The sequence below is a fragment of the Oenanthe melanoleuca genome, chromosome 2 (assembly GCF_029582105.1).
Source record: "Oenanthe melanoleuca isolate GR-GAL-2019-014 chromosome 2, OMel1.0, whole genome shotgun sequence".
Taxonomy (NCBI): Eukaryota; Metazoa; Chordata; class Aves; order Passeriformes; family Muscicapidae; genus Oenanthe; species Oenanthe melanoleuca.
The window spans coordinates 131,239,166-131,264,008 of record NC_079335.1 but is presented as its reverse complement, the minus strand read 5'-3'; the positions used below and the strand labels follow the sequence as shown (position 1 = coordinate 131,264,008).

Here is a 24,843-nt window from a genome sequence, read left to right as displayed (position 1 = left end):
AACCAAAGGCTTAAAAGCACCTTAAGAATCCACGTTCCTCAGGAATCTGCCATCAGCTACCATCTAGCCTCACAAGTGCCTCTTACAAGGAAATGCTCTATATTGTTAATGTTTTGTTGAGTAGTCTAGGATGTAATATGATGTAAAAACTATCTTCATGACTTTTGACAAGAATGGCTGACTTGCCATGGTTGTTCAGTTCCAGGAAAGGATTTCTGCTGCGGATCCCTCAACCCCCATTTCTAAATGCAGCTATGTTTTTGTCCAGCCCTGAGTTAGACATTTTTTGGCTCTCTGCTGAGCCCTCTCCTACATTCTTTGTTGATCACCTGCCTCCCACTATACCAGGAGCCTTGGGGCTGCGTGCCCAGCACCTACAATTTAGGCATTGCAAAACCACATCTCTGCATCCATTTAGCCCTGAGGTTTTTATCTTTGTGGCAAATTATTAACCAAGTCAGGGACACGAGAAACATCTACACAAGGAGATGCTGCATTTCCTTTGGAAGTTGTCCACACATTGAAAGTACTGTTTTGCTTAGCCTGGTAGCTCTTCTCCAGCGCTCACCTTCCAGGAGGCGTTGGAGAACACTGCTCCTTCCACTCCATTAAAAACTTTCTCACAACAAGGATTGTTTTCATGTCTCCTCTGAATGACCTTTTCCTGAGACTAAGTAAATCCATATCCCTCCAAGTGTGCACTTTTTAAACATATTAACATTTTTATGGTGTTTGCTGCTAATTTCCCTGTAGCATTTCTTCAAGCGTAGTGTCCAAAATTGGACACTGTACTTAGGCTAAGCCTCACCAGTGCCAAGTAGAGCAGAATAATTACCTCAGTGTTTTACCCAAAACACTGCTGTTAGTGTACCCTCAAATGGCATTTGTTTTTCTGCATCTCCCATTTTGCCTGGTGCATAGTTCACAACAGCCTGCTGATCCATTCGTGCACCACTGCTGCCTTATCAGTTATTCTTCATTTCACAAATCATGCATTTGATCTGCCTTTTCTCCCAAGATTGCATTTTGTACTTGTCTTATTACAGTGCAGCTTATTGATTTCAGGCAAGCTCTCCAATCTGTGAAGATCAATGTGAGTCCCAATCCTGTTCTCCAAATCAGCCTCTCCCAGCCAGTGCTCTCAGGAGTTGAATTAAGCACTCTCTTTCCCCGTAGTCTATTTATTGTTGAAAACATTGGAGCTGCAACAGACACCTGCAGGACTCCACTTGGCACATCCAGCTTTGGCAGTGAACTGTGAATGAGCACTCTCATATAATTCAAACATTTTATCCTCATTCAAATCCTTATTGTACTTAGATCTCATTAAATGGTTTTGTTTATAAGAAGAGTAAACACTAACAAAGTTGACATATATCTGTGTCTTTACACACTCGGCTAGTTAGTCCTTCAAATAAGGACGCTGAATTAATTTGAAGCAATATGTTCTTGATTAATCCATGCCAATATGTTTTACTGCCTTCTTATCACTTATGTGCTTACAAATTGATTAATAATTGACTCTCATTATCATGATTACGCTGATGGATTTATACTTCCCAGGACCCTCTTTGCTCTTGTTTAGGCTTGTAAACACATGCCTCTGGCATCAACGTCCTCGAGCAAGTTGCTTAGGGTGTGAGTCCTCATTAACTTCACCCAGTCAAGAGCTGGACACTAATTAGGAGAGGGATTCAGTCCCTCGCAGAGAGCAATCACATATATGGTGTAGTACTACATTAAATACTACATAGTATCCAAAACTTGAGGCTAGCAGATGCAGGAGGATCAACTGGAGAAACAGGAGACCTGCACCTTTCTGGGGGCTCAGCTGGAACTTCCATGCAGGCTACCCATGTGGGATACTGAGAACATTTAGAACAGGATAGGGCATCTGCATCTATCTTAAAGTAACTGCCCTCCTAAGTATTAGGTGTTCATCAATAGTCAAGGGGAAAAGATGGATACAACAAACCACCCTAGGGAGGGAACTATTTTAAGGTGGAGTCCGGTGGCCGTTGAGGATGCTACTCTTGGTCCACCAGCAACAGAAGGAACTGAAACAATGAACCTGCAAGTTAAAGGACTAATATTAAGGTACCTGCATGTTTCTCAAGGCATTCTGCCATTTACATGATTCCAAAGCCTAACAATAGTTTTGCAGTACCTCAAGCACCTTGCCCTCAGTCTGGCCCTTGCTCAGTCCAGCTGATTTTTCAGCACTACTGAAGATACGCCATGTAGGAAGCTAATTACTTCAAATGACTTCTAGACCATCTTTACATGCTTCTAGGTCTCTAACAACTACGAAGAGAACCTGCAGTGCTTAAGCTTTAGCTTGATTGTTTTTGTTGATTCAGAGGAATCCAGGGGTTTATAACTCAGCGCTACCTACTAAATCAGAGAACAGCCTTTCACTGACTGTCAGGTGAGGGAAAGCTTGCAGGGTGCTTTGATCTGTGGTAACAAAACCACACGCACCCGAGGCAGATGCATTAAGTAGTACAGACTGTGAAACTGGAAATTTGCATGAGCTGGGGTAACACCTCCCTCCAAATCTACAGACAAGACACCAGTGGCAAGACATGCCTAACACAACAATATGCAGTACACATATGCAACAAATTTGGAAAACGGTAAATATCACATCAGATGACAATTTTTAAAATTTTTTTAAAATTTTGTTGCCAAAACACTCAAGACCTTTTCTGAACACAGCAGGTCCCAAAGGTGTGTGAACACTGCAAATGCCCTGCATGCATACAGTCAGGCTCATTTGATGTACAAGGTCTTTAAGATCAATTATAGCTTAATGGGTGAATGAATGAATAAATGACATAGAATATGTGTGAGAAAGGGATCGCTTGAGAAAGCAGCTTCTCCATCATCTGTGCCTTTATTTGCAAGCTGTCAGAAACCTGTAGGAAAAGTTCCAGTGCCAGTATCTTACAGGCTGTTTGATTTAATCCATGCCTCCATCGGCTTCCCAATCAACAGAGCCAGCAAGGAGTTATCAGATCCAAATGAGCTGCTGCAATTTCCCACCGCAGCATGGGGACTGGACCTGAATTACCCTAGGCCACCTGTCCCCCCTCACCACTGCAATGTACAGTAGAGGGATTTAGGCCTTATTTGTAATCTTTTGTCTGCAGCCTTGTTGTTTGGGTGGGGCTGCACCTGTTCATGGCGAGTGGGAATCCCTTAATTATGGCTGTGGGACTGGGCAGCAGAGCTGGCTCTGCACACTGGCACACAAAGGCTTAGGGCAATGCGTGTGAATTCAGTGCCCTCTTTCTGCCATGCCAGCTTTCATTGCAAATCCTCCACAGGTCTTCACGGCTCAGCTGCATTCCCAGGGCTTCTGCCTGGTGTTTCACACACCAGATTGTCCTCTCTCTAGAGGACAGAGATGCTGCCTCCCTTTATTTTGGATCCCTGGGGACTGCAATTGTTTAGGAATAGCAGCCAAGAGACAATAACACATTTTAAGGACTACTTTTGGTTTTAACATTGCCAGTTCTTTACTGTTATCAGATGCAAATGGAGTTCACCTGGTGAACATATCTTAATGTCTCTGAAGGGTCATGTTAGTAACAATAGCTTGAGCCACAAGACACATCCAGGAGTCCTCAGAGATGCTGTTATCCACAGTGTCAACACAGGCTGGGAATGAACAGACCAAGAGCAGCCCTGCCCAGAAGGGCTTGGAGGTTCTGGTGGGTGAGAGGCTGGACATGACCCAGCAATGTGCTGGAAGCCAAAGGTGTCCTGGGCTGCACCAAAAGCAGTGTGGACAGCTGGTCGAGGGAGGGGATTCCACCCCTCTATCCCACTCTGGTGAATCCCCATCTGGGGTGCTGCATCCAGCTCTGGGGTCCCCAGCACAGGTAGGACATGGAACTGTTGGAGCAAAGTCCAGAAGAGACCACGAAGTTTATTAGAGGGATGAAGCATCTCTCCTATGAAGAAAGGATAAGAAAATTTGGATTTTTCAGGCTGGAAAAGAGAAGGCTGACTTCATTGTGACCTTCCAGTACCTAAAGGGAGCCTACAAGAAAGACGAAGACGGACTATTTACAATGGCATGAAGTGCTAGGGCAAGAGAGAATGGCTTTGAGAGTAGATTAGACTTTATGAAGAAATTATTTACTGTAAAGTAGTAAGGCACTGGAACAGGTTGCCCAGAGAAGTTGTGGATGTCCCTGAATGGGGCTCAGAGCAATCTGGTGTAGTGAAAGGTGTTCCTGCCCACAACAGGAGGGTCGGATCCTTTAGGTCCCTTCCAACCCAAACCATTCCATGATTCTATGATGCGACCCCAACCTCTTCCTTCACTCATTCCTGTTACCTGCTGAAACCCCTGCCCATGCCACCTCACTTCAGTGGGTACCTCATTCCCTTACTCCCCTGCCCTGTGCCTGGAGTCACCGTCTCTTACTCCCTCTTCTTCCCTACCCAAGATTTGCCCCTCTTCATTTCAAATGTTATTGTCTCTCACCAAATGCCAGCAGAAGAGACACTGATGTCAAGGCCAACCTCCACTTTTTAGTTCCAGAAGCAAATGCCTGACAGAGCTCTCGAGATTGTCAATAAGTTTGTGCCTGGATCGCGCTCCAGGGTGGAAGTGTGACTTGTTCGGAAGGAAACTACGACTGCAAAAATTGACCGAGCTTCCATTAAGTGTGAACACAGGCATCCCCAAAACTCTCAGGGCAATAGTTTACCCCAGCTTTTTCCAGGCCAGCTCTCCAGGCTCCCCTCGGGCAGGGCCGGGCAGCAGCGGGAGCGCCGGGGCTCTGCCGCCACCTCGCGACGCCGCTCGGAGCCGGCCGGGAGCGGCGCTGGGATGGCTGGATGGGAGCGCCGGGATGCGGCTGAAACAGCCCTGGGAAACAGACATTTGCTCCCTGGCTCTCACCCAGAATGGCCTTTCGTTCGCTGTGCTGCTGCCCGTGAGCTGCGGTGGGCGATGCCCGCACTGACCCGGGGCTGGGACCGGGCTGAGACCCGAGCCCCGCTGAGAAGGACCCAGGGAAGAGAAAGAGAAAAGCGTTTAACTGGTGCTGCCTCTGCCCCGCCACAGCACCTGACACCCCCTGCTCCCCTTGCTCTCGGCAGCGTGCAGATGAGGGACCATCCCTCCGTACCTTCTTTGAACCTGTTGTCACAGCCACGAGGATAACTAGGGTTGAGAGCCAGCTGTTGCTGGGCTTATATGACAAATGAGAGATTCAGATGTAAGATTGATAGTAATTAGATTGCCACCTGCTATCGCTTTAATCCGTATCCCGGATTTTTAATTGTTAATGGGAGGGGGGGCAGTTGGCACATGAATACATGAGGACTATCCTGTAAGGCACAAAGCATTGGGATTGTATCCCAGGCATCACAATTAGGGCTGCCTGTTTTTTGGTTTTAGCCTCCACTGTGAATTTTGGCCTAACTTTTCAATATTTTCCTCCTGAGTTTTCTAGAACTTATCCACTCTATCCTTCCATTCATCAATTTATTTGTAGCAAATACAGACAATTTCATTTTAGGCTTGGACAGCACTTTCCAGTTTGGCTTCCTGACAAGCCTCTGCATCAAGTGGCCTGCATTCACTGGCATCATGTCTGATTTTCATCAGGTTCCTCTCTGAGGCCTATTCCTCCTGGCTGTTACCCAGGTGAGCAGTCCTGCTACAGTCAGTGAGAATAGCTGTCAGTAATTAGTACTTAAACAGATTTGTAGGGTTGGGGCTTACTTCTTCCCCCCTGCTTTGGATAGCAGCAATCTACTTTCAAGTCACGCTTCATCAGAAAAAGAGAACACCAAGAATTTTGAAAGGTTTGCTATCAGGTTCCACAAAAGGATATGCTTGGGAGGAACACATTGGTTTTGTTGGAGAGACACACAAAATAGACTTTATTTGCATAAGGAGCTGAGAGAGAACTGAATGAGGGGTCGAGGGAAGAGGTTTCATTGACTTCAAAGAGTTTTGGATCAGATTCATGCAGACCATCTGCAACTTCCTTTGATGCACCAGCAAACTGGAGATAACAAGCCTCTCTTCTCTACATGCCCTGTGTAGGGCATTATGAGAAGGAGGACTTTGAGCCTGGCAAAGGCACAAGCCACACTTAGAAGAGAAAGTAGGCCCACATAATATGTTTGTGGGAAGCTGCTTTTTCGAGGTGACTGAATGTTGCAGCAGGTTTGAAAGCAAGTGTTCCCTAGAGGTCACTGCTGAGCAGTCATTTGAGTCGCAATGTGCTTCAGGGGAAAATTGTCAGAACACTTTGGAATATTAGATTTAGCTGAGGTGACTCTCAGTAGTCATTGTCCATCTCTCTCCAAAACCACCCAACCATATGCCAAGTCCTCTATAGAGCAGGACCCCAAAACTCCACCCTGTCACCTTTCTCAGGCAGAATGTCATCTCCTTCATGCTACACCCTCCACCTCATATTCCCACCTACTCCCTCTACCACACCTCACCCCATGAGGTCTCCCTGCTGTGGAATAGCCTAATCTCATCATCTGTCTGGTCACATCTCCACAGCACACACAGGCTGCTCCCCTCACCTTGCCGTGGTTCCCTCAAATAGCTTTATTTGCCTCTCTCCACCCAGAAGAGTGGTTCTGATAGGGATAGGTCCTTGCAGTGTTTGCCACAGGCTGGGAAGTTGTCACAAGCACAGCTGTACACCTCTGATCAGCTGTAGTTATCTGGGGAGAGGTGCTTCAGGGACTTGATAAATACTGTGGTATGGGTGGAGCAGAGGAGTTTCATTGCCTCTTTGGAGAAGCCCATCTGCTGCCTCCATTTTGGTAATGTTTATCAATTGGCAATTTCTGGCTATCCTTGAGGCAGGTGTAGAGCAAGAAGGTGAAGTTTTGCAGAAAAAATAAATAATTGCACAGGGGTAATAAAAATAAAAAGAACAACAGGATCAAAATAATAAGCCATCATAAATATTTCTACAGCCCTTTTCATCTGTGCACGTCAAACAATTTTCAAGAGCTAAAAGAATCAAGCCTCTCAGCAGTGCTCATAGGCCAGAAATACACAATTTCTTTCACCTATTGCTTAACTGCTGTCACCCCTGAATTAGGAGAGAGAAGCTGTTCACTGCTCCAGGCAACAATGCCTTGTGATTTAGGGTATGAGAGGCTAGCTCAAACTGTAAGACAAGGCAGCATTTAGAGAGCTGGCCAGGCCACTGCCTTACAAAAAAAGCCATGGATCTTTAACACCAAGTGGTCAGGCCCTCAGTTTGACGTCTCAGCTGATAAAACAGGAAAGGTGAAAGCAGGGGCAGAACCAATCTTTTAACAGCTGGCTGTAGGAGAAGACAAATTTGTAAACTGTAAGAAGGACAAAGGAAAAACATTTACCCCCTGCTTTTAATAGAGATTCATTCATAAAACTTAAGTGAAGGCTACAAGGTCATAGAAAGTTACATGTGATCCAGTTTTGGAAAATGCCCTTCTTACAGACTAAGCCCAGAGGCAGAGGCTATTTTAGCTATTGCCAAGGAGAAGTGTCATGGAGGCCCCTTTTTTCCTTCTGTGGGGGCCTAAGGAAACTCCAGCTAGACATATTGTACATGACAAGGTTTAACAATCTTTGTTCATAATGGATCCAAGTGTGAATACCCAAGTGCATTCAGGAGAGGCCCAGGACTAAGAGGTAAAATGTAAAGCCTGAAATAGGGAGGGAACGTTTTCTGGATTGGGGTAGGGTCATTCCTGGGGCAGTGAACGTATGCGGGTTCATTTTGCACCTGGTATTCTGATTAACAGTGAGGTCAATCTCCTGAACTTCCCAAGCATGAACACCTGCTTCTAGCACTGCTCATATCCTAGCCCTGCACAGGGCTTTCTCCTTCAGTGATCCCAGGACATGCGTAGGCATCCCATGTCTCTGTCAGAGCTATCCCCTAGAGACATTCACACCAGGGAGCATTAATCTCAGCTCTCCCATTTCTGAGAGCTCACAGACAGTTCTTCAGCTGACATCCACCAGCTGTGTCATCATCCTTCAGCGCTGACTCCTCTGAAAAGGAAAACATGAATTCTTGTTGTCCCTGACTGCAGCACCTTCCTCTGTGCTGCCTTTGCCTCTTAGAAGTTGGGCAATGGTTGCTGTTCTTTCCTGTTCCTTTTCCCACTATTACAAGATGTCTGGATCCATCTTTTGATCTTCCACAAACAACACCTGAGCAAAGATGACCTAGCTGTCATCAGCCAGGCTGATTTCTACATCTCATACATCAGTAGTACAGCAGGACAGCAAAGCCTTTGTTTCCCGAATGAAGCAGGCTGTGCAAGAATTCCTTATGGCTTTTTACCATCTTTTTCCTGATTTCTGTGACAACTCCTCTGCCCCTAATGAGGTTTTCTGGAAGACGCTTTGCAAATGTCAAACTGTGTGTGCAAAGCAGGCGAGCAGAATGAGCAGAGCCGACGTTTGCTCTGGTAAGGGATCCGAGCTCCGGGAGCCCCAGGGGGATCCGAGCCCCGGGAGCCCCAGGGGGATCCGAGCCCCGGGAGCCTCCGGGGGATCCGAGCCCCGGGAGCCCCAGGGGGATCCGAGCCCCGGGAGCCTCCGGGGGATCCGAGCCCCGGGAGCCCCAGGGGGATCCGAGCTCCGGGAGCCCCAGGGGGATCCGAGCCCCGGGAGCCCCAGGGGGATCCGAGCCCCGGGAGCCCCAGGGGGATCCGAGCCCCGGGAGCCCCAGGGGGATCCGAGCCCCGGGAGCCCCAGGGGGATCCGAGCCCCGGGAGCCCTAGGGGATCCGAGCTCCGGGAGCCTCCGGGGGATCCGAGCCCCGGGAGCCCTAGGGGATCTGAGCCCCGGGAGCCTCCGGGGGATCCGAGCCCCGGGAGCCTCCGGGGTATCCGAGCCCCGGGAGCCCCAGGGGGATCCGAGCTCCGGGAGCCCCAGGGGGGATCCGAGCCCCGGGAGCCCCAGGGGATCCGAGCCCCGGGAGCCCCCAGGGGATCCGAGCCCCGGGAGCCTCCGGGGGGATCCGAGCCCCGGGAGCCCCCGGGGGATCCGAGCCCCGGGAGCCTCCGGGGGGATCCGAGCCCCGGGAGCCCCCGGGGGATCCGAGCCCCGGGAGCCCCCGGGGGATCCGAGCCCCGGGAGCCCCAGAGGAATCCGAGCTCCGGGAGCCTCCAGGGATCCGAGCCCCGGGACCCCGCGGGATCCCCGCTATCGCCCCGGCACAGGCGGGGAGCTGCTGACTCGGATGTCGCTGCGGGACCGTGTGCTCGCTCATCGCTGGGCACCAAGGGGAGCGAACCGAGTGTGGAGCTAGGAGAGTTCAGGCACAAGGTGAGCATGGGTGCAGTCAGGAAAGCCAGAGTCCAGGGAGGAGGAGCAAGGAAGGATAGATACCACAGAGCAACAGGAAAAAAGAAAATAACACCACAACAAAAGAGAAGACAGTAAAAGGGAGCGCAATAATGGGCATGCATTTCTCTTTCTTCTGCCCCATGGCAAGCTGCCAATCTCTTCCACACAAATTCCTCAGTGCTACTAAAACCAGTCCCCATGGACACACCTGCCTTGAGACAAATTCTTTCAGTCTTGAAAAAATCTGGGCACTTCTTCAATAAAGCGCTTTGCTTTTAAACTGCTTTGCCTTTGTGAATTTTGGCAGCAGCTCACACTTGGAGAGCTTTTGAGAACCCTTTCTGTAATCAGATTTCCCTGCCCTGCCCCAGGGGACTGTGGGCGAGTCACTTCCCACAGCTGTCCCTCAGCTTCCAATTCTGTGACGTGCGGCTCACCACTACCTCAAAGGGCTGGGGCGAGGCGTCATTTGTGTGTGAAGAGCTGTGAAATCCATGAGGGTGAGCAGTACATGACATGCTGTGAGCGTGGTGTTACCATCAGCTCATCACTCGGCTATGGCAGGAGGTGGGGCAGGCACCCGAGTACGGTTTAAAACACTTCACTGCCAGTGCAAAACATCATAAAGTGAATGAAAGAGGAGGCAGTGGAGTCGTGTGGTGACAGGACTTCTTTCTTCTACACTGTAGGGCCAAGGTTTAAGACCAGAAATTACAAACATGCTTAGGAGTACTAGCTAAATACTCAGAAAAACCCCAAAAGCTCAAGCTGAGACTTTTCTAGTTCCTTTTCATGAAGCCCATCTCCTGAGCCACCTCATGCTGGAGGTGTTTAGGGGTAGCAAAAATCTTGTATCTGCATTGACAATAGTCCCCTTCTTTTCCTCTTCTGATCAAAATCAGACTGGGCTGTCTACAAGCAAAAAAAAAGAAACCAAGTGATTTGCAGCATGGTGCAATAGAAAAGAGCATCACTACAATTCTGTGGATACACAGCTCAAATAATGGGCTTTATGAGTTCTGCCCATTTCTGCCCATTCTGATTTTCTTCTGAGTGAAGTTTCTAGTTATATAGAGTAACCTGCTCCTTCTTTCCTATTCTCTCTCTTTTTTTCTATAATTTCTAACCAAGCCCTTACCAAGTTTGCTCTTGGAAAGAGGTCAAGTCTCTTTATGAGTCAAGTTGCCTGTGCTGGCTTAGATTTGGTTTTAATACCATAGCTAGAAAACATATGCTGAGTTTACCTCTTCTTTTTGGCAATTCACACCCTCTCCCCCGTAAACAACCAAATACCAAGATAAGTTGTGAAAAAGTAGAGTCTGAAGATATGAATGCTGTCATGAGCCATGCAGAATCTACTTCTGGCTTGGCTGCAAATTTAATTTGAATTCTTGAGCAACTAAATTAAATTTTTCTCATCAAGTCTTTCCTCAGCAAAAGAGGGATAGTTACTTGCCTTGTAGAGAAGCTGTAAAGACTAAGACAATAATTAGATAGTTTATTTAAGATGTAAAAAAAATCCCTTAAGAATTATGTAGAAACCTCATTTAGGATTTATAAAAAGGCTGTTTAATTACACAATGGGATAAAAAATATCACCATTGAAATTAATTAATGAAAAAAAAACGTGGTAAAAACTCCTCAAATACGAAGAATGGAACATAAATCTGCAGTTGCCTGGCAGAGAATGTTCTACTCAGAAAAGCAGCTGCTCTTTATCCACTATGGTGGAACAAAGTAATTGCAGATGCATGAGGAAATTCTTGTAGCCTATGATTGTCCTTGATAATGCCTTCCATTCTTATGGGTCTTTATTTTTCATGATCTTGTAACACTTTGGTCCTTTAGCTGGGATCTGTCCTGGTGTGGTTGGTACCACAGACAGAAGATAATGAAGTGCACTGCCCCAAAGAGCTTTTGGCCAGAGATCCCAAATGTCCAACAGTTTACTTCACACTGAAAGGTGATGAACCACTACTCTGATTTTACACACGTGGTCAAATACACTGCACAAGCTGAACTGGGGCCTTCCAGGACTCTCTCCTCAGGTCACCCTGCTCTGTGAGGGAGGAGGCACCAGCTGCTGCTTACCCCAAGCATCCAGTTGCATGCAATGATCTTTGTAGGTGTGAAACAAAAGTGCTGCCTGCTCTGACCAGCTTCCTCTGTCAGTAGTAGGTACTAAATTGCCAGTTTACTAAGAGCTGAACTTCACCAACCATGTCCATCCATCCAAGGCACTAAACTGAGTGTGGTTTGCACATGTGTGGATGCTTGTTTTGCCAGTTTCATGGTGTGTTTTGTTTGTATGGCTCTTTCATTCTTAAAAGGTGTCCCTGGGGACAGGAAAAAACCAGGTATTTTGCCAGTTCTGTTCTACTTTAGGCCACTTGCAGAAGTGAGAAGCATTTCCATTGGTATCCCAGCCAAAAGTCTCTCTTCTAAGGCAGGTGCTGGCTTCTCCCACCAGCACTTGCTGAGCACAGGGGTCACCACAGGAACACCTTTTCCCTTTCTGAGAGAACCTTCTCCTGTTAGGAAATGCAAGGAGAGGAGAGAAGGCTGCCTGACTAAAGAATGCCTTTAAAGGTCAAATAACCTTTTCAGTTAGATGTGCAATAGATTTGAAGACAAACAAACAGTGGATGAGAGTGTATCAGGATAGGGGGCACATGAATTCAGATAGTGCAAAGGGAGTGATTTCTGTACAACCTGGGAAGACTCTTGAGAGCAGAGACCTGAGCAGGCTGGGCACGCACAGGCACAGCAAGCAGTGTGTTAGTGCTGTTACAGACACCTCTGATGGCAATGGGACTGTCACCAGCTGTGACAGTGCATAAAATCAGTAGCACCAAGCATTGGCTTTGCTCATGCTGCTTCACACCTCTGGTGGGCTTTAGGTTCTGCAGCAATCTGGTTTGGGTTGGCTGTGGTGATCATTGTTTCTATGATGTTTTTGGATTTGTAGATTTATGATGTCAGGGAATTGTAGAGTTCCCCTGTGGAAAGCAGAGGAGAATGAAAAACCACAGAGGTCCAAGACAGAAGGAGCAGAAGTAAATTCAGTGCAGTAGAGGTCCATTTTCTGAAGACATTAAACAGCTTTAAGACTACACTAGTAAATGAACACACCCTTTTTATCACTGAGGCAACCGAAGTGGGGAGAGTGGAAACAGGCTGTTATAGGTAAAGCCAAATGAGATGTTGCCTAGTAACTCCCAGCAGGGAAGCATTTAAACCCAGCTAGTTCAGTGAAGCTGATGCTCTGAGTCAGAGATTATTTTCTCTGGAAAAAATTCTGAAGGAAGGAAAGCTCAGTTTAACAGACATAGGATTAATTTTGCTGTTAAGGCAAACTGTAATGATAATGCTTGGGAGAATGCAGAAGTATTTACAAACTTGTACAAGGAGAGCAGACAAGACATCAAAAGCAAGACTTTACCAAGTCTGGTTTTTGGTGCTGATTTGTTTCCCCCAAATACAGTAAATTCCATATTTATTTTTATTTTTGAATTCTGAAATATACAAGGGATAACAGAAGTCTGAAAATATTACACATATCACTATATTATTACCATATAATTGCTGTAAGAGAAGTTTTTGGAACATACCCTATTTCAACTCTGCTATTGGACACAGAATCAAAATAATTGATTTAAAGGAAGAAAGACTCCATGTCTCCACTGGTTCCATTGTCTGGAATAGTTTTAATTAGGTCTTCCTTCAGGACTTTGCTTTTATGGTTCACAGAAAAGTCACTTGGCTCAGCTAAAGGTCTCTCACATCAGGGGGAAAAAAAACCCCAGACCTTATTTGAAGATTCATGTTATTTTTGCTTCTCTTTAGAAGGATATGATGATTTTACAGAAGTATAAGCTTTGCCATGATCAGCCATGTACATCTGTGTGCCACAACTGCTGCTCAGAATAGGCAGTCAGGTTCAGGAGAGCACCTCATTTCAGCCTCAATACAGTTAATGATGACAGCTGTGAATGTGAACCATTGCACAGATTTATTTTTTTTAATTAAAAAATACAATAAGCAGATCAACATGTCACATTAACCATGGAAAGACAGACTGACAAACTGTTACAACAAAAATATGCATTTTTATCAACAATGATAAGAGCTGGAAAACAAAGCTACAACAGCATAAATGCTAAAATTTGAGTTATATATTAAAAGCATGAGAGCTTTTCACAGGAACTTTTCTCTGTATGAGCAGAGAAAAACATTCTGCAAGCTGGAGAGAGCCACTTCTCACTGACCAGAGCCTGGTTTGAAGTTTAATGAAACACTGTTGATACAGAACCTCTGCCCAGAAGGTGTGGGTCCATCATCAAACACATGACCTAGGTGGGCATCACACTGCAACAGAAATTATTACCATTTTATTGTTGTATTGCTGCAGAATAACAGAATCATTTAGGTTGCAAAAGACCTCTCATTCATAGAGCCTGTCTTTGATTGATCACCACCATGGCACTAATTGCCATGTCCAGTTAGTTCCTGAACACCTCCAGGGATGGGGAATTCACCACCACCCTCAGCAGTCCATTCCAAAGCTTAACAACCCTTTCCATGAAGAAATTCCCAATGATGTCCAGCCTGAACTTCCCTGGTACAGCCTGAGGCCATGTCCTCTGTCTTGTCTCCAGCTGCCTGGGAGAAGAGGCTGATCCCCACCTGGCTGCATCCTCCTTCCAGGCAGTTGTAGACAGTGATAAAATCACCCCTGAGCCTCCTTTTCTCCAGACTGAACATCCCCAGCTCCCTCAACTGCTCCTCACTGGATTTGTGCTCCAGACCCTTCCCCAGCTCCATTGCCCTTCCCTGGTCTCTCTCCTGCACTTCAGTGTCCTTTTGGAATTGAGGGGCCCAGAACTGAACACAGGATTCAGGGTGTGGCCTCCCCAGTGCTGAATACAGGGGGATGGTCACTGCCCTGGTCCTGCTGGCCACACTGTTGCTGATGCAGGCCAGGATGCCATTGGCCTTCTTGGCCTCCTGGGCACTCACTGGCTCATGTTCAGCTGCTGTTGACCAGCACCCCCAAATCCTTTTCCAGCTTGCATCTTTCCAGGCACTCTGCCCCAGCCTGTAGCCCTGCAGGGGCTGTTGTGACCCAAGGGCAGGAGCAGGCACAAGCACTTGGCCTTGTTGAACCTCAGACCTGTGGCCTGTGCCCATCAATGCAGCCTGTCCAGATCCCCCTGCAGAGCCTTCCTGCCCTCCAGCAGATCAACACTCCCACCCAGCTCAGTGTGGCTGCAAACTCACTGAGGGTGTCCTGGATCCCCTCACGTGGGTCATTGATAAAGATATTCACCAGAACTGGTGCCAGCACTGAGCCCTGGGGAACACTGCTGGTGACCAGAAACCATTGTCATTGCATTATTACCATTGGAATTATGGACCAACATTATGCTGGTACCTACTGTCCTATCCTGAATTAATAAACTTTCATTATTAAATCACTGCAGTGAGTGGGAGAGTCCCAGGGGGTGACAAGGAATTACATCTTGTCGGTGGGCAAGTATCTGCCCCTAAACAAGCAGATCCCAGAAGAGAAAGTCAAAAGGTATTAATGCCAGAAAGTATAGGAAATAAATGTGAGGATCTAGATATCTCAATATTTAATGAAAATTTCAAGTTAATTAATTAATAAGTCACTGTAGGTCATTCTAACAGATCAACTGAGGATTCCCCTCTCAAATTACTGAGGTGAAAAAATTAGGCACACTATAGCTATCAGTGACATTATAAGACTGGAAGATCTTCAGCTGGGGCTCTTGAAGGTGCTTGTTGCATATGGCTGCAAATGTGAACTCTTCCAAGATAATGGACTGCAGCAAATTCTTGTTATGTTTGTAGATGTACCTAAGCCTGCTGCAAGCACACTGAAGGACAGCATTAACAATCTTAACAGTTTACAAAAACAGACACACACAGACATAAAAAAGGCCCCAAATCCAAGATGGAACTCATTACATTCAATTCCATACTTTTATACCTTAACAAAAGTAAGAAACAGATTCAGGGTTAGGAAGAAATGGTTAAAGGTGGCAGTTCTTTAGAAAAAGAGCCTGGGAATTACATCAGGTTCCAAAATAAATAAACATTATGTAATATGGTCTGTGGAAAGGTAAAGGTGTAAGGACAGGAACACCATTTCTAACACACCTGAGCAGCCTCTAACCCCAGCTGCAGGCTGGGCCCAGCTCAGTGCTATGTCCAACCTCAATCTCTACTACAAGAAGAAAAAGGGTCAATTGGGAAGAATACAAAACAGAGCAACAGGATGATGAGCACACTAAAAAGCACTGCATAAAAAGGAACAGTTGAAGGAAATGAACCTTTCTAACCTACAAAACAGGGAGTCAAAATAGCTAGAAAAAATAAAAGGGTGGCTTCTGTGAAACAAGAGAATCCACAGAAAAGAGCTGTGCAGATGCAGGGCACAGCCACCACCCTGCAGGACAAATAGTAAAGGCTGGAAATGGCTTCAATGGCTGGTGTCTCAATCTCTGCATATTTTAAGAACACTGCAACAAATATTTAGCAAGACTGAATGAGGAAGAACTGTCCCTGTGATGGGCCAAATGCATGGGCCCTATCTCAGAGTTTCTTCTACCATCTCTTATCACACCTTGCAGCATACCTTTAAAATAGTTTTCTTTAAAATAATTTTAAAGTATTTTTTTCTGTCTAAACTCCAGCGTTTGGCTACACATACACAATTGCTTTCCCCAGTCACATACTTTTCTTCACCCCAGACTGAGAAAGAATGGCTCCAGTGATACTGTAATTCTCACTGCTGTATTTAGGTAGATTCATTCATGGGCACAAAGAAAACTTACCTGTGAAGTTCAGTGTCTTTGTGTATCATCTCCAAAACAAACATACCTGTTTGCAGATGACTTCAGTTCTAGTTGACCCCAGTGAGTTATCTGGTCGTCTCAGGATATTGGTGTTACTTTCATCTCTGCCACAAGTACCATAAGCCTCAGAAAATGATGGCCATCCAGTCCCAGAATTGTACTTCTTCTCTGAGCTATAGTGGAGACCAGATCTTGTTAATTAAGAACAGAGATGTTACAAAAGACTCTGCTTCTATTAAGAACATTGGCTTTTCCCCTCATTCCTGTGTTGTACAAATATTTATAATATTTGGCACAGTAGAAGGTTTCTCATTGGCATCAAACTGTGCTGGAAACTCTTCCAAAGGGAATTCTAAATCAGCTCAACAGGAGATTTTGCCTCACTGTTCCTATTTCAATGACAGGTTGGCATATTACAAAGCTTAGAAAAGGTTTTTTTCTGACAACTATGCCATGTTAACATTATGCTATAGTGTTTAGCTGAATTACACCTGCAGAGTTGCAGTTTGAAGCCTGGCCCAACCCAGCAATCTCAGAGGAGAGAGTTTAGAAGGAAAAACAAAGAATAGACAAAGGCTGGGCTAGCCCAGCAGACCAGGCTTGTGCCTGATGATGACAGAGATTTGCCTTGCAGTCAGCCATCAAGCTGGTCTGAAAAATCAAACAGAGCCTTGCTCAGACTATCAATCAACCAATGACAAATCACAGCACAAAGATCTACTTTTCCCAAGAGATAATTGCAGCCATTAGAAACAGCACAACAGACTGTCAGCTTGTGGGTGCCTCCTGTAAACACCCAGGGTCACCAGCACTGTTAAGCTGCATATTAAAACCTAGAGCACATTGGTAAATTTGATCAAAAGATACCTGAGGAATTTGGTACAGAGATGAGATAATCCCTCCTGTTTAAAACTCTGCAAGCTTTGACAGCAATATGAACTTCCCTTATCAAAGAGGGACCAAGCATGAGTTAGAACAAGAAATGAAGATAGGTTCACATACTTCTCAGATAAGTGGTCTGGAGACTCACCACAACCATTTCCTCATGATTTCTCATAGGTTTTTTTCCCATTTTCACAAACCCAATGCTCTTACTGGCATCTAGTGGTGGATGGAGACATCAGCACCATTAGCAGCTCTTGATCAAGGGGGTTGAAATGTTAGAACAGAATTTAAAACAAAGTATGTAATATGTATAATGTATCTTTTGGTGGGTTATTCACGAGGTGAAGACAAATCTGAAAATCTTAATTGCAGTGCCGTTTAAAAAGAGAAGGTAAACAAACTGGACAAAAAGCTTTAAAAATCCAACCCAAAGAACAGTGAATGAATCAGCATTTTTATAATCACCTGTACAGGGCTGTCGTTGAGTAATGCAGCTGAGGAAATGAAAGAGGATTTGCTAGCACAGAATGGCCAAAGGCTGGTTTTTGTGTGGGCTGTTGCTCAGTCATTTACATCAATGCACAATTAGCCATGAGAAATGCTCTCTTCCCCTCCTTTCCATAAAACTGGAGAGAAACAGGACACAGCACAGGAGCAGCCTGCTCTGAAGCAAAAGCAGGTTGAAGGCTCTGTGTTTGTACATCAAGGTCCTTAGGGCTGCAGGCCTGTTTCTTCCCAGCCAAAGAAGGTTCCCTGCTTTCCCTGCCATAAAACCACAGGAACACTGTCCCTACCAGCCACAGAGTCCCAGGAATGACCTGGGGGACACATATCCCTACATGGCTTGAGCTTCCCTGACATACATCTGCTCTGTCTCTTTTTTATAAAACTCTTTTGTTTTTTGACACAGGAATCTTTATGTTTATTCACACAAAGATCCTCTTTGAAAACCCACAGAGTCAAGGAAGGTCTAACACTGTGTGGGTTTTGCATCTGACCCTGACTGACTCTGTCCCTTACATGCTGCTCACAGTATTTAAGTTTATTGTAGATGTTTTCCACTGCTAAAGGAACAATCTTTTGAGCTGTTAAACTAGCTCTCAACAGAAATGGTTTCTGTGTGGTTTTATTAACAGTAATGTCACTTAGATTCCCTAATAGAAACATTTTAGTACCCAAAAATATTGCTGTTCAAGATCATATTTGTCCTTTGAAGTATTTCACCACTTAATTTATGGATAAATGGACTTTCCCTAAACATATGCATTAGATTAGACCTCGACACACCATTCCTCCAGCATATGTCATTTACTTTGATCCCTTTTTCAGTCATCCTGGATGGAATCCAGATAATTTTAAAAAGTGCTTTTTGCTGTATGAATCTCAGCTGTAGGTTTATGGTTTGATGAAGGTTTGAGACTTCATTAAAGCACCACAATTTGCTATCTGTAAAGGTTAGGGGTTTGTTCCATGCATTTCCAACTCTTTCAAATGTATATTTGGTAGCAGAAGGTAATAAATTCTGGTATAAATGTATACACACATGTTTCAAAGAAAGGAAGAAATACTTCATGTTTACCTGTAGCTAATGATCTAATGCATTTGAAAAAAAAAAAAAAAAGAACATTTTTAATGGACTTGTAAATACATATGATGAATGAATCTCTTATCCAATACCATTTCTCTGCCTTATTGCTTGTGTTCTCCACAGCATAATATCTCCATTAAAAAGATATTTTCAGATGATTTTTCACATTTAATAGTTTCCAATTTTCTTACAAGGCGCTTTTTTTCTTCCCTGAAAGTTTGGCCTTTTTTGTCTGTCAGGCTTAGCACTATCTAGTGCTGCAAAGAAAAGTGTTTATATTCTCTGAGAGCTGGATAGTGCAAAGGACAGCCTGACTGTTTGGTTATATTGCTGTTTTGTTTAACTAGTTTAACAGAAGCAATTCCCTCCAGTGTTTGTCTCTCTTCATGTTGGCCTGTCAATATCAATTGAATAATATAAAAAACAATGAAATTGAAGGAAAATCTGAAGGAATGGAAGGAACTCTTCCACAGCTTAGTATATTTCTCTATTTTATCTGAATTTTCCAGAGGTGTTTTTAGGTTTTATATTTATCTTCAGAGTATTTTGCAATGCTGAGCTAACATCAGAAATGAATTTATTTAAAAGTGTTCATTAGCAAACCTCTACAGAAAATTATATATTTAAGCAAATGCATGTTTGCTTAACAGTAGTTTTGTGCACTTGGCCAAAGGAAAATTAATTGTAATTATAATTTAGTTGTTTAGTTTAGGTTTATTTTCAATATATCCATTACATTTTCCCCTCCTTTTTTACTATCCAGATCTCTTGATCCTTAGTGTCCCATTTGAAGTTCTGATCTGTGATTTATCCTTTAAATCAGCCACATTTCATTCAGTTCTCAGTTGGGAATAAATAAGGGCTATTTCTCCACCAAAAATATGAGAAACTGTCTTTCCTGGTTCAGTTACAGAGAACAGAACACCCTCTGCACATCCTATTCCAAGGCACTCTATTTCCTTTTACTTAGACGTTAATGAAGTTGCAAAATATATTGTATTGTAAAGAGCACAGAGGTTAACTGTGCAATCATTTGCAGCCAGGCTTTAAAAAGTAGATGTAACCAAAAAGGCAGGAATAGTGGAATTTAATTTAGGGCACAAGGAGGGGGTGGGGTGAAGATGTGGTCCCAGCTGCAGTGTGAGTGACCAGCAATGAGAACATCACAACAGTAGACAAAGGCAGACCAAGGTCTCTCCAGCCCAGCAGCACGAGTGGCAGAAGATGGGTGTGGAGGAGCACAAGAACAGAGCAAACACACAGTGATCCTCATGCATAAATACATGTATTTTGTAGCAGCTTTTGGCTTAAGGACCTCTTAAACAGAGAATTATTAACAACCAAAAAGGAGTGTGTCAGGAGAAGCAGGCAGACACAGCAGGACAGCAGAGTGCTGGCCTCTGACAATCCTCATCAGCTCAAGGAAAAGGCACACCATGTGTCTCTGTCATCACAGGCATCCTGGAAGACTTACACACAGCACTGGGACACCAAGGAATTGTTCTTCTGACCAATATTTCCCATGCCATTCATGAAGAGACTTTGCCTTTCCTGCCACAATTAGTACATGCTAAAGACACTGTGAAATCCAGAAGATGTTACCTGAAGAGGGGGGCATTGCAGCACACACAGCAGTATATTCCTGATTCTGTGTTATTCAGATAGATCCCACTGAAAGGCTTTTAAAATAAGAAGAAAAAAAGAGAAGTTAATAATGCAGGTCTTTAAAAGCTCACATCTGGGAGAAGCATGTAGGAATCAGATTCAAAACAGGAGAAAAATCATAAAAAGAAAGCTTTGCAGGGGGGCTTTGAAGAACAAACATTAGCAGCCTGAAGAAATGAAGGGGAGGATGCCTTTGGATTGGCAGTGAAGACTACCCCCTACCCCCACAAACTCTGAGACCAGTCAGATGCATAAATCATCCAGGTACCAGGCATGGAGTCGTGACCTCCAAGAAACTGGTGAAATGTGCAGGATCCCAAAGGCCAGGGCTCTGCTATGGACTGCCACAACTTTAAAGTGGCTTTACAAAGGGACTCTTCTTCTTCCTGCACGATTTGGTGCTGGGATCCTTATTTTACATTTATGGATTTGGGCACTGTTCACATGGTACGTGCTCCTTGCGTGCAGAAGTCCTGGCTCTGGGCTAGGGACAACCAGCACCTGACCACAATGCTACATGTCTTCCTTCACAGAAGGAGGAAATGGGGGGTCATGTGGGTGGTGATCTGGCACCTGAGGGACAGCCCATCTCCTGAAGGGAGCACTGTGTTTAAGATTTCTGTGGCAAATCTACATGTGGTCATAAAAAGCAGACTGCAGGATAAAAATATCATCTCCCTGTCCTCTGGAGGGGCCTCTACTCCCACCACACAAACAGCTGATCTGGCAGCAAAGCATCCCAGAAAAAAAAACAACCCAATAAAATATGAAAAGAATGCAGAATGTTTTTTCATCTGCAAAACAGTCTGGGTCAGAACAAAATCCACCCTGTTCCGTATGTTGAGTCTAACTTTCATCTACAGGAAGGCAAAGGAAACCCTGTGAAGAAAGTGAGTGGTGACAGCTCCCCAAGACAGATTTTTCTGTGCCCAGCAGGCAGAGGAGATGGCTCAGCCTGGGACAGCATTAGCACTTTGCTCACCGGTTCAGTTCCTTTTTCTCGTGTGACATAGAATTGCTCTGGAGTCAATTTTTTTTTCCAGTCTGTAGCAGCAGCTGCTTCAGCTTGTTTAGTGAGGTGGCCTGTGTCTTCAATTAGATACAGAAAGATAATTTAGTCAGATAGCTTAAATTCCATTGATGCTTTCCATCATCATCTCAGTTCTCCCAAAGTTTCTAGCAAAAGCACAGAGGGCAGTTCAGGGACATGAGCGGGGCAAGCACAGGGCTCTGCAGTTGGTGTGCTACATCCAGAGAGCTCCAGCAAACCACTTGGGAAGGCTTGTGAAGGAAATGGGCACCTATGACCCAAGGCACCACCCACTCTCCCAGCACAGCCCTCTGTCCTGGCTCAGGATATCTGCTGGTCTGCCAGCAGCTTCTTCTTCATCCCTGGGTATCACTAAAAGATTTGGCAAACCTCTTGGAAACCCTCAGAAACCAGAAGTAACGTTCATCTGTGGGCTGTGGAACACTGGCAACTTCCACAGGCCCCAGTGGAAAGTGGTGCTGAGAAGGAGGGCTGGAAGAAAGCAACACCTACAGCCCAAGAGAAATGGGGCCATAGTTAAGGGAGGGACACACAACAGAAGAGCAGAAGTCACCCACCACGGTACAAACCTCCAGCAACATATCCTGTGGGTCTGTACACACCACATTTACAGTGGTACAGGAGCAGCAAAGAATTAATAGACTGGCTGAAAAACAGGGCCAAAACCGGGTACTACCTCCCGGCCTATCTCCCATTGGAACGGGATCCTTGAAAAACAATCGGCTCCTGAGGAATGAACACTTGCCTCCATTCATCTCTTGCAAGGTAGAGGTGAGACTGGGGGGGTGGAGGCCAGGGGGAAATTAATTTGAAAATGATAGTTTAACCGAAAAACCTAGAATTTAGGCTGCCAGTTCAAGACAAAAACCTACAGCATATTAACGCAGCCCCCCTAAGTGGCCAGAAGACGGCGAGCACGGGATGCCCTTTCCCCGTCCGCACGCCCAGGAGGGGTACCGGGGGTGGCGGGGGTACCGGGGGTGCCGGGAGTACCGGGGTACCTGGGTACCAGGGTACCGGGGGTGGCGGGGGTACCGGGGTACCGGGGGTGCTTAGGGTGCCGGGGTACCGGGGTACCTGTGCCTCGGTGCGCGGTGCGGCCGCTTGGCAGCGGCGAGCGCAGCGGGAGCAGCGGGCGGCAGCTCCCGGGCACCATCCCGAGCATCCTCCCGAGCAGCGGGCGGCGGCTCCCGGGCACCATCCCGAGCATCCTCCCGAGCAGCGGGCGGCGGCTCCCAGGCACCATCCCGAGCATCCTCCCGAGCAGCGGGCGGCGGCTCCCGGGCACCATCCCGAGCATCCTCCCCAGCATCCTCCCGAGCGGACGAGCCGCCATAGCGCGGGGCGGCACCGGGAAACGCCGGCCGTGTGCAATCCCTGCGCTCCGCCTGAGGAATCAGACCTCAAAACGCAACGAGTAGAGCACACGCTTGAATGACCATGCAGCGTCTGCAGGGTAAGGTTTCAATCGCTTCTTACCGAGAGGCAAGGAGGCCAGTGTGGAAAACGAGGTTCACTCTTCTGGTAAAATTAAAAAAGTTTAATAGCAGACAATAGGAGACAAAGATAATAAAGAAAAGGGTTAACGGCTGGGTGCTTGGCATTCAGCCAAGAGCACACCTACTGTCCTTGGAGTCACTCTTTAAATACCCTTTCCATTACATCAGCCTGTTGGGTATTCATAAACTATTACTTATACTCAAACTTTTTTCAAACTAGTTTACATATCTCAGGAACTGTTTAGCATGGCCCTGCCTTTTTAGAGCATGCATGTTTCTTGGCTGTGGTTTTAGTCCGTTCTCATTATCACCTCCAGTCTGGGCCTTGGTCCATACTTAGCAGGTGCTGATACTTGGCATATCAGTAGCAGAGTCCTCATCATATGTTCACTGGATGTTATCCCAACCAAACAGGCAGTTCAATTACAAGCATAACTATATATGAGCTATCCCACTACTATGTCTAAGTTTTGGTAATAGCAGAAATAAAAACTATATCTTTACAGCAAAGTTATTTTAACATTATACATATTGCATTCATCTTAATATTTGTGAAAAGCCAGTTTTATAATATGTATTTATAACACCAGCTTAAAAATGAACACTCACTGCATAACAAAATCCTATTGAGACATTGGCTTGCAGCCATTCTAGGTTGTTTTTAAGGAGAACAGGTCTGGTACTTGCATGCAAAAGTGCTCTTGCTGTCCTCTTGCTGGCCTGGTGCTACAGGCATTGCTCTTCCATTGATCCAGGAATTGTGGAGGGGCTGTGCCATCTGAGGGTTTCCTGTTTTCCTGGGGTGATTTGCAGTCACAGCTGTCTTGGCCTGGCATATAAATACACCTGTAATAGGACACTTGTGTTAGTTTGGCAGCCTGTTAAAGTCAGACCTAAACACAAGTTAGTTTTCCAGGTTAAGCATTAATGTTACTGCCTTTTTCTTCCAATAGTTACATTTCTGATTTGGAATTAGTTCATCATTTCAGAAGGATGTAGGAGGAAGTGTTTTGATTACATTGGATAGCAAAGCTAATAATGATGCTTAATACAAATTTACTTTCTTTTAGTCTAATTCTTCTAGCCTAAATCTAAAATCAAAGCTAAAAAATAGTCTTGTGTGATCAGTCCTGTATATGCAAATTTATACTGAACCATCCTTATGCCTAAGAGAGGGAGTTCCATGGCAGCTGAGGACATCCAACACAGCATCTGATCAGTACCATGGCTGTGATCACTACCTCAGATCCACAAGAATTGCACCAAAGATATCAGGATATCAGCAAGGCTCCTACGTGGTGCATTCACTGCCTGCAGTGGCAGGGGGGAGCAGAGCACACAGCTGGTTTATGACTTTGTCCTGTGTAATAAGACACGGTGGAGATGAAAAATCCTGGGGTGTGATGGCTGTGAGTCCTCAGGACTGTGATTCAGGATGTTGGCAGAGCAGTGCTGCTGGCAGGAAGGAGAGGGTGCTGTCACCTCCATTTTGCTGCTGGCAGTAGCATCCATGCTGTAGGCAGAGGATCAACATTTTTCCATGTTCAGACATTTTGGGAAGTGGCAATCCTATGATCTTCCCAAACACTTTCTAGCTCATCCCTGTGGCATCTTCTATCAGTAATTTAGCCATGGTTTAGGAGGGAGTTGGAACATGTTAGGGAGCCTTTGGTAAGGAGGCACCCTACCTGACACTGCCAGTTCTGGCAAGTGGCTTAGGGCTAGAAAGTGGTAGCAGGTGATGGTGTCACTCCTGGCCTTTGTCTCCAGTTCAACTGCAGAAAAGAGGCATTTCCCTCACATTCCTGGTCTTAATCTTGTTCAGATTGTATTTGCACCTGAGGAGGACAGGTAATCAATAGAATTCTCCGTGAATTATGTGAGAAATGAAGGAGAGTGAAAGAAAGTGGTTAGTCCTGAGACTTGCA

The 24,843-nt window shown here is 45.5% G+C and overlaps 1 protein-coding gene across 1 annotated transcript; it reads right to left on the bottom strand.

Moving 5' to 3' along the window:
* Positions 1-12,855: 12,855 nt before the first annotated feature.
* Positions 12,856-23,066, bottom strand: MSRB2 (methionine sulfoxide reductase B2). The gene is made up of 5 exons (XM_056484491.1): positions 22,494-23,066; positions 21,348-21,454; positions 20,303-20,379; positions 16,253-16,400; positions 12,856-13,714 (listed from the first exon to the last, which is right to left on the bottom strand). The coding sequence occupies exons 1-5, from the start codon at positions 22,750-22,752 to the stop codon at positions 13,607-13,609; spliced, it is 699 nt and encodes a 232-aa protein (XP_056340466.1). The 5' UTR covers positions 22,753-23,066; the 3' UTR covers positions 12,856-13,606.
* Positions 23,067-24,843: the final 1,777 nt, after the last annotated feature.

Bases quoted from the DNA above. Each gene is read 5' to 3' on its own strand.
- MSRB2 (XM_056484491.1), bottom strand. From the start codon at position 22,752: ATGGCGGCTCGTCCGCTCGGGAGGATGCTGGGGAGGATGCTCGGGATG. The intron at 20,380-21,347 runs GTGAGCAAAGTG...TTATTTTAAAAG, and splicing joins GAGAAAAAGGAACTGAACCG to CCTTTCAGTGGGATCTATCT. The intron at 16,401-20,302 runs GTAACATCTTCT...TCTCCACTATAG, and splicing joins TGCAATGCCCCCCTCTTCAG to CTCAGAGAAGAAGTACAATT.